Here is a 17,501-nt window from a genome sequence, read left to right on the forward strand (position 1 = left end):
CCACCGATCAACATAATGCAGTTACCTAAGCACGTAACAAAACTACGATGCAAATTACAACGACATTTGCATACTAATTATACCTTCCTGACAAGAAGATCTGTCCTATGCAAACCTCTTTGCATTAATAAAAAAAAAACTTCGCACTTAACTGCTCTTAATATCCGTACGTATTAGTTAATCGACACTTTTTTAAAGGCACAGAGTACATTCTGATATACTGTTTAAAGGGTTCATTACCAGCAACATAAAAAATGCATTAGATAGTTATCTAAATGTTATCATTATGAAACAATAAATCTTTTACGAACATGGTGCATAAAACAGTGTCAATACGTTCATAAAACTAGATTGTAGTGTTGTATCATTCTGTGTAATTATTGTGCAGTGCCATTGTGTATTTAAAACTGTAAAATGACAGACGAAGGTAAAAAGCCTATTAGCCGAGCACGAATTATTACATCACAGGTAAGCGTTTTTTTTTTATACTTATTATTTAATTTACAAAAAATATTGTTAGAAATATTTTGTAAAAAAAATAATTTTATTGTAGAATAAAGAGCCACATGCCATTGTGTATTTATTAATTTACATACATATAAAAATCGAACGTCGTCGAACTCAAAATTCAATTCTACTTTTGAAAACTTTACAACTGCAATATATTATAAATAAAAAATAAATTTATAATTAAAGTGTGGACCTTGATTCTTTGAACAAAAAAAATACTGCCTGAATATGATTTACAATATTTTATTTTTATGTTAAAAATAATCGTTGTAAAACAAATTGCAGTCGTAAAAAACTTGTTTATTTGTATTTATGTAAACGTTAATAGAAACATAAAGTGCACTATTATATTAATTTGCTCGTTGACCAATAGATACGATGATCCAGTTCTTCTTGTTTTTAAGTGAGCTAATAAAACTGCATAAAATGTAATACGAGCTATTTTCTTTCTATATTAAATAGTTACAAAAAAAAAATTACGACCCGATTTGAAATTTTATTTACCAAACTTCATTGCCGCGCGTGTAACCTCAAATAACCTTTTTGATTATAAAGTAAAATACAGATTTTGTTTTTTTTTTTTTTGGTAGCGTATGCGATTGTTAATATGATTTTTTATTTCTTATCTTTTCAAAAACAAAATGTTTCAGATTTTTTTCGAGGCGAACATTAATTTCGACTCAAATTAGTCCGATGAAATAATCACAGCTTGCGTTTAATCTAACTGCATAGATGGACATCTAAAAATGACCTTGACCTTATTTAAATAGAACAAAAGAATAAACAAACTTTCATCACCATTTTCAACTACAAAAGACTGAAGATGACTTTACTTTTACCCTGAGCAAGATAATAAAGTAATCGTATCTGATATCGATCAAACAATACAATTTGTTGTTAACAAAACCGATACTGTTAAATATAGTAGCCAGGTCACCTTCGTACTAGTTCTGATAAAGTTGTAAATAAACAATAAGATAAGACTGAGGAAAAGAAAGTATTAAGGATTTATCGTCTATGAAAATATTACAAAACATTGATAAAATATTGTTTTGTTTTTAATCTAAGCTGAAGAGTAAGTTGGTTTGAACGCGCTAATCGCAGGAACTACTTGGTTCAAATTGAAAAATTATTTTTGTGTTGAATAGACCATTCATCGAGAAAGGTGTTAGGCTATATACCATCAGGCTGCGACTAATAGGAGCGAAGATACAATTGAAAATGTGGAAAAAACAGGGCAGGTTTAAATCATAACTTATATCTTCTAAACACGCGGACGAAGTCGCGGGCAACAACTCGTGTATAAGAGATTTTGCTATGTCATTGGCTATCAATAACTATATTCCTAAATCGTTAAGAGAGCAGTGCACTGCAGTGGCAATTGAAAGAGACAAATTAATTCGTGTATCTTAGCAGATCTTGGATGATAAGTTTTAATCTCGGAATCTTAATGTTACTGTAATTACCATATTGTAAATATCTGCATTCTTACATTTTATAGCTAATTTTTTTTATACTTTTGGAGATCTTATCGTATGATTAATGTACTTGTCTTTACACACTCGAGTGCAACCAGTTTTAAAGATACTAGATACTAGATACTGCCCGCGACTTCGTCCGCGTAGCTAGAAGATATAAGTTATGATACCTATATATCTGCCCTGTTTTTTCCACATTTTCCATTGTATCTTAGCTTCTATTAGACGCAGCGTGATGGATAATAGCCTAAAACCTTCCTCGATGAATGGTCTATTCGAGACAAAAATATTTTTTCAATTTGAACCTTTTTCCTTCATTCCTCCTTCAGCTTAATATATTATAAGTATAGACTTATAGTTTATAATATTAGAGTTCAACATGTAGGTAAGGGAAATGAGTTGCCATCCCTTAAATACTATAGTTGATACGCCGTATGATGATATGCGTGCACTGGTACTAATTGACAATCGTAGTGAAGATACTGAACGTTTTTTTTATTATTTGAAAGAAATCTGTGTGGCAAGGAATATGTAAACTGTTACGCATACGTCCTATCATCATACGGCGCATCAACCATAGTTTCGAAAGAATAAAAAAAATGCTCTGCCTAATATGTATAAAAAAAATCTACTGAGCGTTCTTTAAGGCAGTTCCGTAAGATTTTACACAAGTCTCTGATTTAAAAACACCAAGGGCTCACGTAGATAGAGCAACAACTCAAAACAAATCGAACGGAAACTTTCTAAAATTGGGGCATTATAAAAATACTTACTACGAATTTTGTCTATTTTGCATGGTCGTACTAATTTCTAAAATAAAACGCTGCACTTATTTGCTAAGCTAATTACGAAATTATTTGCAAGAGATCTGTATGCGTATGTCAAAACGTGATTGCACGCACTTGCCAACAAATATGCTTAGGTTACAATTATACAATGCCTATCACTTTACCGGTAACACATCGTCGCCCGGTAACATAATATTGTATGTAAAATATACAACGAGTTTTATACGAGTTCATTCTCTTGAGATCAGGAAATCTAGGATCAAGTACTGTTGATTCTGAAGTGAGTCGATGATGATATTATTATGTACTAGCTGTTGAGCATGACTTTGTCCACGTGAATGAAGATATAAGTTACGTAAAATCGGAATGTCGTTTTAGAGTGCTCGCATGCAATAGTAGTATTTGTAGTCGCGCAAAGAAAAACTGAAATATGATAGAATTTTTACCTTTTTTTTCATTTTTACCTCGGAGCCGTAACTCGAAATAAGACCGCATCGATTATTATATCATGTAATTATATTATTAGTATCTCTTTCAGTAAACGGACGACTTTAAGAGAAAAGCCCGGGTTATTTTTATTCGAACAGGTCGAATAAGGTAGAGACCTTGTTGAGAATTTTTATCTGAAATACTATGGAGTCATCCCTATCATTATATAATAATTGTTAGGATGTGTTAAACAAACTAGAATCTATTGTGTGCACGATATATGTAGATGTAATGTGAAGGTTATTACAGAAAACTGTCTCCATAACTCTTAGAGAAGATTTAGCGATGAATAACTCAATAGATCGTTTTAAGAACAATATTTAAACACTACGAACAAATTTTCAAAAGTATAATTGTTTTTAATTTAAGAACTCTCAAGCATCTGCCTGATATTTTCCTTAAATAATAATAAAGTCATTGAAATAATAATATCATCTGTCAATCGTCTGTGTCGAATTTAATAGGAATCAATTGATCAGTATTGATTTCTTTATAGGCAGTCAATAGTTGCTCGGGTGATGAAATTGTACCCAATAAATGGCGCAACTTCGCCCTGTGATATTAATATTTTATAAGCAATAAAAAGATAGCGATCTATGAACTTTAGGCAATTAAATACAAACACAAATAAAACAATGAAAAAGTTCAAACTTCGGGCAGGACTCGAACTGGCGACTCTGGGCTATACGCGCCAGTCGCTTTACCAACGGACCTACCGAGGTCACTGACCAAGAGTCCAATTTTTTCATTGCATCGTGGCACGTCTTATAACATGGCGTCTTCAGGCAATTATTTCGTACGTACACTTTAGCCTTGAAGATTGAATTTAACTGTGTTTGTTTTGTGCCTTAATCACAACTCGTCTCGTATTTTCGTTCTAACATTTCGTATTCAGGTAAAACACTCAATGATTCTGATAAATCTTTAAATTAATGCATGGCAAAATTAAGAAATATAACCCGAAGAAAAATAAAACCGCATCCAAATCGCTTCACCCGATTAGGAGCTACAGTGCTAGACACAGACACAAATAACAGGTCAAATTATAACTTATAATTTTTCCTCTCTTAGAAAAGAGCCGCTTTTAAATGGCAGGACCGATTAAAAAAAACAGTCCATATCGGTTCTTCTGTTTCATTGCTACAGCTCTTTTTGCGTTGGGGTTAAAAAATCTTCTTAATGAAAATTAACCTGATACACAAAATGGCGTCGTAAAGAGAACTTGCATTTCAATGATTCATTATTTATTAAACTACGAACGCTTAGTTGCTGTAGGTTATCTATCGGAAGCGAACACACGCATTGAGACGAACATTCCTAACATCTTATTACGTACGTATAGAAGCGACAACAACGACCTTTCAATAGTTATAAATAACACAAGTATAAGCATTAAGGTCCGACCAATTATATACATATAAATATGTACCTCCGTTTGTTTAACATAATTTATCGTCATTTGATTGACGCCCTTGAGGCGTAGTACCATTAAAAGATTAATTTTCATTAATGAGGAAAAAATTGTTGAACTGGAGACGAAACAAGTAACTGAATACCGATTTTTATTTTATTTCTACTCGAACTAATTGATGATTCGGTAACATACGCAAAACTGTTTTGTTTGTCAAAAATGGTTAGATGAAATTCAATATTATCTTAGTAGTCGTAAATATTTTCAATACTGAATAATGAACAAGATTATTCAAGAAAACAACTCAATACCCACTATTACGTACTCCAAAACATATAAGGAGCTTCCCATTTTTGGTCGTTCAAAATTGTTACCGTTGAATATCACCACTACCTAAGCGTAAACAGTAACATTTTTTTAACCATGACCCTGATATTTCAATAAGGTTTTACACGAAACCTGTTCAGTAGATAGACGGTCTGTCTGCTAAAGTCAGTTGTCAGAATGTTTTGCTAGAGGCAAGATGCCTGCGGAATGTTCTAAGAACGGTTATTATTGTATTTGCAAACCGGTTAAGTTGGTCATGGGACCAAATGGATGCGATATTCAGAATATTCTATAGATAGGTATCGTTTATCTATAATTGCGAATAATTAATGAGTTCATTAAAAAAACCCATGAGCCTACCACCATCTCTCTAAGAAATATTTTTGTTGTTGTGAAATTAGGATAGACAACTACACGGCATAGAGTGGTGTCTCTCTTCCACAGTGATGTATTGTAACTTTAAGATTTTTAGTGATTTTAGGCCTCTACTGCTATTCATACATTGTTGACAATCGTTACAGGCAGTCAGAAGCTGGAAAGTCCGACAACACTCAGGTCAGCTAGGCAGTCGCTCCTTATAAATCACTGGCACTTAGGTGAATCCGGGTAGACTGGAAGCCTATCCCAGCATAAATTGGAAGAGGCTAGGCCGATGATGAGGCCTCTACAGAGGAAGGTTCCCTTTCCACTTTCCAAACCTTTTGATTACCCGCTACTTTGGGACACACCTACTTGAATTACCATTGAGATAAAAAACCGGTCAACTGCTAGTTGGACTCGTGACACTCAAGTTTAAGTACCAGTAGGATAATGAATAACAGATTTGTAAAAACTGGTAACACTTCAAATTAATGTAAACCGTATCAACCGCTGCCTTACCTCGATTTTTATTTAAAGTGATCTTGGAAGAGTGGGTGTGGTCATCATAGTATGGAATGTGCCATTTAGAGCAGACTTGACTTGGTACGTCCATCGCATTAGTGATCTAGTGCTTCCATGTTATCACCATTGCGATGGATTACAAGTCGCTAAATAGATGAGTCCTTTCGCCCTTTGATATGTCCAAGGGAAATGTGAATGCGACCTTGAACGACGTTGACGACGTTGAGACGTTGTTTGAATTAAGTCCAATTCTTGGGTCAGTCATAAATCTATGAAAATTTCAACTGACATGACATTTTGAGTCGAAAAGACAACAGAACCTTAAATTATGGTTTTTCACTGTTTTGATACGAAAGCCTAAATTATTTTCTATCAAAATAATAAATCCTCGTTTTTCTATAGAGTAAGACAAGTTCTCACAGTATAATATTTCCATCTGCTAGTAGGATCACGTGTAGGTTTAATATAATAAAATTTAATGTTTATCTATAAATATTAATAGTACCGGAACACCGAAACTAGGCAAGGCAATGCTAAAATGACTTTAATGGGATCTACAATTTTGTGTCATAAAACGATTTCTATCAAAAATCATATGATGTTGTTATATTCTTTAGCTATGGTGTTTTTTCCGATAGTGGCACGGTATCATAAAAAAAGTTTGGTTTTAAATTAGATGTTATGTTATGTGTAGTATGTTTCTTTTTTGCATGTAACCAGTCGGCTCATTAATGCCGTACACCGTCAGATTTTTTGATTGGGTTAACGACCGAATAAGACAATGTCCGGCTGTCCAACTTTTATCAGTATTTACTTTGATCTATCGTTCATTCACAAGAATTGACATTGTAACTGTCGCATACTTTTTTCCGGATGTGAAATCTTTAAATAATTTCTCAGGCTTTGGGTTGAGCGGAAGAGAAGCCTATAAGGAAAGAGACGGAAACACAGAAAGACTCTTGCCCCTTGTGGACCAGGTTCGGTCACTTTTTTAGTCAATCCCGTTTGTCTACGTCACATAAAACTCAGAACACGATGTCCGATAATTTTGTCCGAGGATACCTAAGTTGATCTGATCTTCTTTCCGACTAAGAGACATGACCACTCAGACATCAAGAGTTATTGGCATAATATCTAGTTTCTAATAGTGATTACATCTTTCTCATTAGAAATCGTTACGTGTGATGTTATATCATATGACAGTGACAAGAAAGGTGATATAAATGTAACAGAAGAAACTACAAACCAGACTGTCGACCCGCAGTTTCATTAACCTCTCCTTTTTCAACAATCCTTTAACTCGTTATTAAGCTATCGAATAAGTTTCAAACGTTCTTTCTAAAATCGAAATGGAATTAGGCTGTTTTCGAGGCACTTTTAAAAACGGCACATTAATGCCTCTAGTACACGGTTCCTAAATGTCACTCTCATTAAGAAGATCGGGCAAAACTTCTCAAATTGATAACTACTAAATTTTGGTAAAGCTGACACCGAAACATGTAAAAAATATTGTTGTGAATTAAACGGAAACATTTGACAAGCAACTTTAGTAGCTAAGGCAAAGTGACTTGTGTGTTGAGCCAGAAGTCTCAAGCTAGAGCCTTCTAAGTTTCCATCTTCAAATAAGTTTGCCATTTAAGCAAGTTGCAATCTTAAAGTTAGAAACACAAGGTCCATGTTTAATAGCATATACTTTCCCCGTTTCCAGGTACTAGCATGTCTGGCACTGGACTTCTTGCTGATCGGGCTGGGCTTGTCCATCAGCTTCGTAACAATGGTGTTACCTGAGGTCCTCGACGCTAAAGAAGGGCTGTCTATTACTAAGAAACAAGCTTCCTGGTTCGGTATGTATGCGGTCATGTTTTTAGTATGTACGTATTCAGATTTTAGATAGCAGGTTAGCCGGTTCACCCTTGCGTATTTACCGAGATTGCTGGACTAATTTCGGACCCAACCGGAGTCCTTAATCATGAGTGGCGAATTAAAGCATTATCATGAGCACTAGACAACTTTCTCCAATTAAGGACTGGTCTAATTTGAAATTATTCGCTTTGTTATATAAATTGTTAAAAGAAACAATTTTTCATGATACTTCAATATTTGTTTTTGAGAATGGACAGTTGTTGCTTTTCTACAAGTTTAAACAACTTGTAGAAAAGCAATACTGCCCAATCGACGCCAAGGATCGGAATTTGAAATAGTTTAAATATTTAACAAAACTTGTTTTAAATTGTAATACTTCTCATTGATTCTAAAATTGATAATTTTAAGAAACAATTTATTTTCCTTTTTAATGGTGTAACCGTTGACTGATTAATTAATTATAATTTAATTTATTAGTTTAATAAATTTATTATATCTATTTGTAAGTTTCGTATTACGTAACGTGTATGCATATCGTAGTTTCAATTTTGGTCTCAATGAATAATATCTAATCTTGACAATATTGGCTTGCTATTAACTATAATAAAAATTCAAACGTTGTAATCCATAAGAATATTAAAATATCTTAATATTTCATTCCATAAATTTATATTATTAAATAATATTTGAAACTGAGAAAAATATTATTAAATAATTATTATGTAACCAGTTTGGTTCACGATTGAAAATGTTTAGACTTTAACGGTTTGTTGAAAAAAATAAATATATCACATTAATATACATACGAAAGTATGCTTAAACCAATGTGGACCAATTCAGTTGAAATACAATATGGAGGTAGCCGACACCTTAAGAAGGGTGCTGTGTTTGCAGCTATAACCGGCACATTCATCGTTTTGTATAGGGCAGGTTTGAGCATTGATCACCACCGCACATACTTAATAACTGCTAAGCCTCCACTTCTTTTGAAATGTAGAAACTTTTTCAAAATGTCGAAAAATGATTTAAGTTTTTGGAATTCTGCAGTCGGAAGGCAGCCGAAATCATTTAAAACTAGAGCAAGAGGCTATATATTAAAATGTGAATAAATTATTTGATGTTTTAATTTAACATTTAAACTTTTTTTTGTGATTGTTCCAAAATAGAAGCTCAGAACTTTATCTAGTAACGTGCGCATATTTTTAATAATAGATTACGCGTCAATAACGCGTATTTTGATTCTTATTTTATGCAAACTACCATATTTAAACAAATGTGTGATTAAATGCAAATTTCGAACAATCTAGGGATAACTAAAATAAAACTGTATTTTATTTGAAAACACACCATTAAATGTAGACTTTGAGATAATTTTACGGTATAAATAAATGTCAGGAGTATCGTAAATTCACAGCTTACGTCATGTTACGTCGACAATTCGCGTAATTTCTAACGTTTTCAGTAGGCGATCTTTAGTTTAGCCTACCTACGCAAGTCGAAAAAATGAATCCTAGAAATGGTTTGCAAAGTTTGCGAAACCATTAAAATAAAACAATTATTATTTCTCCAAAGACCTGCGGACTCCCTTTTTTTATTAGAAATAGAATTATGGTTTACTAGCTGTTGCCTGCGTTCCCAACCGCAAAACATCCCACTTCAACATAAAATCGAAATGGAAACTATCTAATCCTGGTTGTAAACAATCTGTGTACCAACTTTCGTCTTAATCTGTACCGTTGTTGTTGCGTGAAAGGGGAACAAACATCCATGAACGCACTCTTTCAACTTTCGCGTTTATAATATTATTAGGATGTAGGATCGGTAGAAGAATATTAGTAGGATCCATATCGGGTTATATCTTGATTTTAAGGGATAAATACACAAGGAGTAATAACCAAACCTTTACTAAGGCTGTATCTCATAAACCGTGGTAGAAAGATCGTTTCAATTTTGACAGATGATTTATATCTGTGGCCGCTTACCGCTATAGCATTAACTAATAAAAACATTAGTACGGTCATAAATTTAATGGCAGACCATTTTCTCATGCAAATTTATTAGTGTTGTAATTTCTGAACTGAGTTTGATCGGTTTCCTATTAAAACATATCTCTTGGAAATTCAGTAATAACACTCACAGTCACCTCGCCGCTACCTGCTAGCTGCTCTATCGATCGAATACTTGCATCACTGTGAATGAGACCGACTTTGCATTATTTAAAATATCACAGGGATATCCGAGCGGTTGAGTTCACCACGCCTAACTCACTGAGCGCGACGTGTCGCGGGTTCGAACCCCGCGTCGGCGTCGGTCCAGCATTTGTGTGATCCACCAGTCCACAAATGCTTGTCCTGAGTTTGTACATGTGCGTTGAATGTTTGTGACCCACACGAGGACTTATGTAACACACGCGGGAGCCGTTTTAAGTATTTCTTTATTTTTCAAAAAACACATCTCTCGCTTCGCTTTCCTAGTGGAAAAAGCCTTAAAATTATTAAATGTTATCTAATCTTAATGATTATTTAATATTAAAATATCATTTCGTTAATATTAAGTTATGTTTATATATTCAGTTTCTTATCGTTTATCATGAAAATGTGTGATTACTGTCAATAAAACAGATTATATTCTTTGCTTGTTGAGATCGCGCTGCAATCTATGAATAAATGTTATTCTAGAATTGTTTCATTAGCATTTAAAACAATAATAATGGAATGATATCACAGTAAACAGAAATAGAATGTAGGGGAAATACGAAGGATAGATCATTGTTCTTTATGTATTACTTAACTCAAGATAATTTGTAACAATTAGCAACTTTTTTAATTAGCTAAAAAATGAATGTCTAATGTGAATTACGACATTAATATACAACGAGCTCATTTTGTATTAATAGAGGTACTAAAATATACATTAATAGATAAAAATAATCGTCAATTAATAATTATAAGAAAAAGCATAATATTATTATTTTGATTACACAACATTCCTCACAGTTATGGACATCGTTATAATTCATGAAGTGAGTCACATTTCCCAAGAGAATAGTTAAGTTAGGTCGCATTATTAATAAACATCTTTTTACATGCTTTGTATAAAAACAATTTCAAGGCCACAAATCTTACTAATATTATAAATCCGAAAGTTTGTATGTTTATATGTCGATCCTCTTTCACGAAAAAACAACTGAACGGATTTAAACGGAACCTGGTACACAGTTTATAACCAGGATTTACAGAAACTGTAGATTTTTATCCCGATTTAAGTTCCCGTGGTGATATGTAGTGGGCGGGACCGCGGGCCTCAGCTAGTTCACTAATAAAGAGCGATATCAAAGGACCTGCCTAGGTGTGGGAGCGTGACAGCGCATTACGCGGCGTATAGCTGTGTCTCTCTTCCACACCTGATAATATTACTTAAAGAGGTTGTGAAAGGCTCCCTGTTGAAGATTTGTTCAAAATCTCGAATAGTGTACACGAACGTTGATAGTAATGAATGTAAAAACAACTAGAAATTAAAATCTCTGTTCTGTTGAACGATTACCAAGTAACATGATTTAGTAGATTTGTTCATAAATTAACCTCGCGATGACATTGAAGTAACTATGATAAATTATATAGCTAGCATATTAAAGATTTTAATCTCATGAAATATTATATCACTTCTCTGTAGGAATGTGACAATATGGATGCTCGATTCTTCGAATTTTTGTTACCAAGTTATTTCGTGCCATTTTTAGAACCATGGCTATGTGACATCGTTTTAACGTAAGACTTGATTTAATACAATGTATCGTATGTGAGAATAAATCTTACATAGAGGAAGTTATTCATTATTAAAGGTATTCTTTAGTCATACTAGGAGGTAACATCTTACTGTACTAATATTACAGTTGTGGAAAACTGACGACAAACTGCAGTATGTAGAGCAGCGACCTCTTCCACAAAATGATACTTTAATAGGCGGTACGAGGTGACGTCGTGGTGGCCTTGAGGTTCAATGTATGAAATTATGTGCATGAGTTGCACACAAGCCCATACCAACGAGGACAAATTACCAATATAAATTCAAAGTTATAAGTACACACGTGATAATTGAAAAACACAGAGGTAGGCAAATATCGTGAGGAAACTTGGATTTCAAATATTTGAATCTGAAATCGTGGTGATCAACGCTCAAAATGTTTAAAACATTAAGGCCTTTGCCCAGCAGTGACACGAATGTACACTGGTAATATAGGCAGGACTAGGCCCTCTGAACTCGACACGACAACATACGAAGAACTTAAGACAATTATATTTGTTCTTTACAGGTAGCATGGCGTTCCTCTGCCAGCCTTTAGGCAGTATTTTCTCAGGACCTCTACTGGACCACTTTGGTCGTAAAAAGGCCCTCTTCCTGGTCAACATACCCCACGTGATCGCTTGGTTACTGATGTACTACGCGTGGAACGTGCCTTCTTTGTTCATCGGTAATGCCTTATTGGGGATCGGGACCGGAATCATGGAAGCACCTTCAGTGACTTATGTTGGTGAAATAAGGTTAGTACCAGTATCAATTTCATCATTTAATTATTTTTCAAAACCTTGCGAATCCGCTGGTTTACAAAAAACTGCTTTACATTTACGTAAGTAAATCTTTTCTTGTTTGAATATTAATGAACGTTTGTGGTTTGCGGTTTTACAAAGCTTTCAAACTATTTTGCTGTTGACAAATTCCAATCTAGGTTCCCACGATTTTTCTAGACGGCTATTAATAGGAATAAAAAAGTCAGGTCAAAATACAACCTTATCACTGAAGCACCTGTTCTCTTCTTTAGCCTTTGTGGTTTTCAAAAGTTGTGATATTTCACGTTCACTTTTTTATTATCTAGCCGGTGTTAGATTGTACTACTGGCCAAAAGCCTCCTATACTTTTCGCGATTTCTAGTCGCATGCGCCAGCCGATTATCATACGATCATATTAATGCAATATCTTTTTCTGTTTTTTTTCAGTGATCCTTCAGTACGCGGTATTTTGACTACCCTTACAAATGGATTTACCTCAACGGGAATGTTCATTGCGTATCTCTTGGGGTCAGTCCTGCCGTGGAGGCAGGCAGCTCTCGTGGCACTTACTGTTCCTCTAGCAACAATGTTCCTGGTACTTTTTGTAAGTATAATGTTTTGTAACAATAAAAAGATACAACCGACTAATAATAAAAAAAATACTGAGATAAACTGATGAATTTTATGGGACTAAATAACAGCTACTTCAAGTCAAAGTCAATAAACAATATTGGTGGTTCATCCTCTCCAAAGCAGCAACATAAAACAAAATACAGACGTATAGAAAACCTCCTTTTCGAATTCAATTGAATTGAAAACTGAGGTAACTCCGCTACATAGAAACATATTGCTGGAACATGAATTTAAAAATAATATTCTTTGAATTGTGGAAAAGTGATGGCGATATACGCATACGTCTACCTTCACGTTACCACGTCCTCAAATATCCAGTTACCAATTGGCCCCTGGTAAATTTTTGGCAAAGTGAAATAGCGACATCGGATTGTCCACATAGGTCCAAAACGTGGTTTAAATGCCTTATTAATATAAATCTGTATATAAATCATTATGTATATTCAAAGGGTTTAATAGAATCTGTTCGTTTCACTATAACGATTATTAATTGTTTATTCAAATGATGTATAATTTAAAATATGTAGTGTCGTTTACTTTTATTTATGTTACTCTATTGGCCTACTGGACCCAGAACAGGGCCTTGGGGAACTATTTTGGCCTTGTTTAGTATAATTCAAGTCCAAGGTCTCAATTGAAACTTTAGATCGTCTTTTCTTAATAGTTTATACCTTTTAATATAATTGCTCTTTGCTTCCATGAGTTATTTAAGATTAAACTTAATATCTCAACTAAAAGAAACCGATGTTTTGAGAAGATAAGTATCAAATGCTTTAAAAAAATCCCTGTTACGTAATTTTCCATACCGGCTAGAAATAGTCAGAACCAGTTCAAAGATGTCGAAATACTGTTGAAAGATTGATCGCTGAGCTAATTAAAAATAATCATAAAAACATTAACAAACTTTTTTTTAGAGAGGTGTAACTTAATTAACATCCACGAATATCAAGTACTTGCGTAATAATACATTGACAACTTTTTATAAAAGGAAAGACCGATACTTTTTACTGACTTTTTTTTTTAGATCCATTTTATTTCCGTGTTCCTACCATTTAAGTATTTGATAAAATTAATGATGATATCGCTGTACTATTGACAGATGATAGGTACTCTTTGTTATTTTGAGCGTCGTCGTGACAAATTGTATGAATAAATCTGCCTACAATTTTTTTATACTCTACAAGGTTGATATAAATGTAGGTAGAAGATCAGTTACTTCTTTTTAGGGTTTCGTACGATAAGGTTAAAAACAGAACCTAATTATTTAACCTCTTCTATCTGTCTGTTCGTCTGTCAGCCTGTTGACAGGCTGTATCATTGCGAATCGTGACATTTAAAATGTTTTACCTACTCATTATTTATGTAGCTGTTTTGCAAAGATTGGAACAGGTATAATTGGTGACCAATCTTTAAGCGAGTTATTTTTTCTTTCTTCAGCCTATTCCTACGGCACCGTCAACGTTGCCAATTCGATTAACACTTGACAAGCTTCTAAAATACATGACCTAGAGCTGCCTATGAACAGTGAAACCATTACAAACAAGTATTGGTTTCTTGCTAACCACTTTTTGTATCAAGACATACAAAGACTCGGATGTAAGCTCACAGTCCAAGCTTAGTTTTCGTTTTCAACAGTAACCTTTGTATGTTTATCTTCAACTTCATTGTCGGTATCCTCTTATTGATAAACTTGATAAAAAAGATTGTTTCGTTTTGCATTTTTATCATCAGTTATTTCATTAAACGAACCAAAATTAATCTTAATGTTATCTTTAATTTCGGGATCACTGAATTAATGGCAGCGTTAATTGGCGTCTTTTGTAATGTCTTGTTCTCACTAAAGACATCTGTATTAAGATTGAATAGGTTTTTAATATTATCACAATTATATTCGAACATTTCTTTTCTAAAGAATAAGAATTGTTACCCTGAATGACGTTGCGTGATTTGACTGCTCAACAAATTACTACAAATCAGCTCTACTGACTTGGTCGGACTAAGCATGGTCATTACTAACGACCATGTCAGGGACACAGTCCAGGCAAGTTAATTATTGCTGCCAGAAGCGATTATAGTTACCTACTTATATTCTTTTTTAATTTGATTCATGAGGGTTAATATCATGGCTTTAATCCGTTTATATTAGACCTTAGACGTAACCGATTTCCGTGACTATCATTAGATGTTTTTTTGCCCTCTTTATGTTCAGACTAAAAACCAAATGCAAACTGGCAATTTTTTTTACTCTAAACTTCTATAACGACTCGTACCTCAATAATGACTTCCGTAGACATGAATCAACGTCGCGTGATTTTAAATATATTGCGACTAATCATCTAGAAACAAGTAATCCATAGTAATTTTATTTTACAATCTTTTTGCAGGTTCCCGAGACTCCAATATGGCTTTTATCAAAAGGACGACAAAAAGATGCTTTGGAATCTCTCTGCCGTTTACGAGGTTGGGCTCAACCGGAAGATGTCAAACAAGAATTTGACGAACTCAAAGAATATCATGAGGAATTACGCCAGTGTGTTCTATGCGCTAAACAGGGAAAAACAGTTGAACCTTGTGAACACTACAATACCAGCACTTTGAAAGAGACATTGCTTAAGATTAAGAACATATTTTTTGTTAAAGAGACAATGAAGCCATTCTTGTTGGTGTTAGCATATTTCTTCTTCCATACTACGAGTGGAGTGATGCCAGTCAGACCTAATATGGTGAATGTGTGCAAAGCTTTAGGGATGAAGTATAATCCGAAATCTATTGTTGTAAGTATCCAACAGACAAAACAGACTTTTAAGACGACGTTTTTTTTTAGCTTTTAATGTTTTACAATCATTGTGACTAGATAACAGCCCATACAATACATCATGAGTACTGAAATTCTCAATTTACCTTAAAGCTACCACAAACCTAGTATGCATGTTTTCAATTTCAGGTCTTCGTCGGCGTCATATTCATCGTTATGAGTTTATTATCCGCTCTCATCGTCAAGCTCATCGGAAAAAGGAAGCTGGTCATCGGATCCATGTTCGCTACCGCCTGCTGCAGCATCGCCCTCAGTATTTACTCTCGGACCAACCTTCCCAAAACTGTCTTCTCCTACGAACCCAGTACTTTCCCAGAGGATAAGGCCATTTTGCCCGTCGTGTTGTTCCTGCTAAACATTTGTTTCAATGCTCTTGGAATACCTTGGGTGCTTTTGTCTGAAGTGTTTCCTTTCAGGTAATTTCCTTTTTTTATTAATACTTACTTGTCATCAGTTTCCACTTAGGTTAGCTACTTTTTTGTAACCTATTATTTGTGTGTTGCTGCTCGCCAAATATTTCCCATTTTTACTCCAAATTAGCTTTTCTGTTTATCTCTATGATGAGATGTCCCTTTGTTACTACACTCGTCTAAATTGATTGCTTTTTAAGATAAATATTAGATACCCAAAAAAATACAAAAGTCTGATAGAATAAATTATTTAATAATTTTATTCTTCATTCTCAGGAGTCGCGGTATCGCCACGGCCATGGCCGCTGCCGCCAACTACATCATCTTCTTCGCCGCAGCCAAAACCAACTACAACATCGAATACGCTTTCCATCTCAGCGGCACCTTCGCGCTATATGGGATCATGGGCTTCATTGGCACCTTGTACCTTTACCTCTTCCTACCAGAGACTGAAAAGAAAACTCTAGCAGAAATAGAAGCTTACTACAAAAGCAATAGAAAAATATTTGCTAACGATTTCCTCATCAACGCCTTTAAGAAAAAGACGAGCACAGACACTGAGGCAAACAAACTGATGCTAGTCAAAACATCAACTTGAGAAGGATTTAACGATCAACTGAGATGTGAAATATATTGAACCGTATACGAAATTGTTGGGACTATAGTGAACTATATTGAATTAAAGATATGAATATGAAAAATATTATAGAATTTATTTGTTAACGTCATCGATTTGCTCAAAACTAACACTGGACATGTGAGTTATATACGTAAAAATCTTTTTGAAAGATTCTCTTTAGTACAACTAAAATTATGTGATAGAAAATATCTTTGGATGAAATATACATCGGACACGTATCGAAGAAATTCAACACAGCTGTGGTAGTAGGCCATTTTAACTAATACTCTCTTAAATCCTAAAATGACTACTAAAATAATTTTTGACCACATCCACTGGATATTCAAGTGTTATATGGATCATAAAATATTTTGTAAATTCTCATTTACCTTATTTAACTTAGATGGCGTAACGCAGTATTAAGATACCTATTATTAAGATACTGTAAATTATTTCTGAAAGTAGTATCGAATAATATCCGTAGATACGTAACGTTTCTTTTTAATTAATTCGACTTTTGGTAAGTAAGACATACCTATTAGTTGATTGTAGTTATAATAATAATTATAAAAACAATGAGATTGTGTAAAGATCTTTCTAAAATTTTACTGTTATTTTTCTGTACGACTTTTACAGTATGAAACTGATGTTTTCTTGTTTTTTTGTGAGATATTTGTATTGAAGAATAAAAGGATGATATTTTAAAGTTATATTTTATTTTATTCTATT

General features: G+C 33.9%; 1 protein-coding gene across 1 annotated transcript; it reads left to right on the forward strand.

Annotated features, from left to right (window-relative positions):
* The first annotated feature begins 230 nt into the window (after nt 1-230).
* Nucleotides 231-17,482, forward strand: LOC113499286 (facilitated trehalose transporter Tret1-like). The gene is made up of 7 exons (XM_026879705.1): nt 231-468; nt 7,594-7,729; nt 12,061-12,289; nt 12,743-12,899; nt 15,313-15,702; nt 15,873-16,159; nt 16,430-17,482. Exons 1-7 carry the CDS (start codon nt 415-417, stop codon nt 16,749-16,751), a joined length of 1,575 nt encoding a protein of 524 aa, XP_026735506.1. The 5' UTR covers nt 231-414; the 3' UTR covers nt 16,752-17,482.
* The last annotated feature ends 19 nt before the right edge of the window (nt 17,483-17,501 follow it).

This window comes from Trichoplusia ni, chromosome 12, assembly GCF_003590095.1.
Source record: "Trichoplusia ni isolate ovarian cell line Hi5 chromosome 12, tn1, whole genome shotgun sequence".
NCBI lineage: Eukaryota > Metazoa > Arthropoda > Insecta > Lepidoptera > Noctuidae > Trichoplusia > Trichoplusia ni.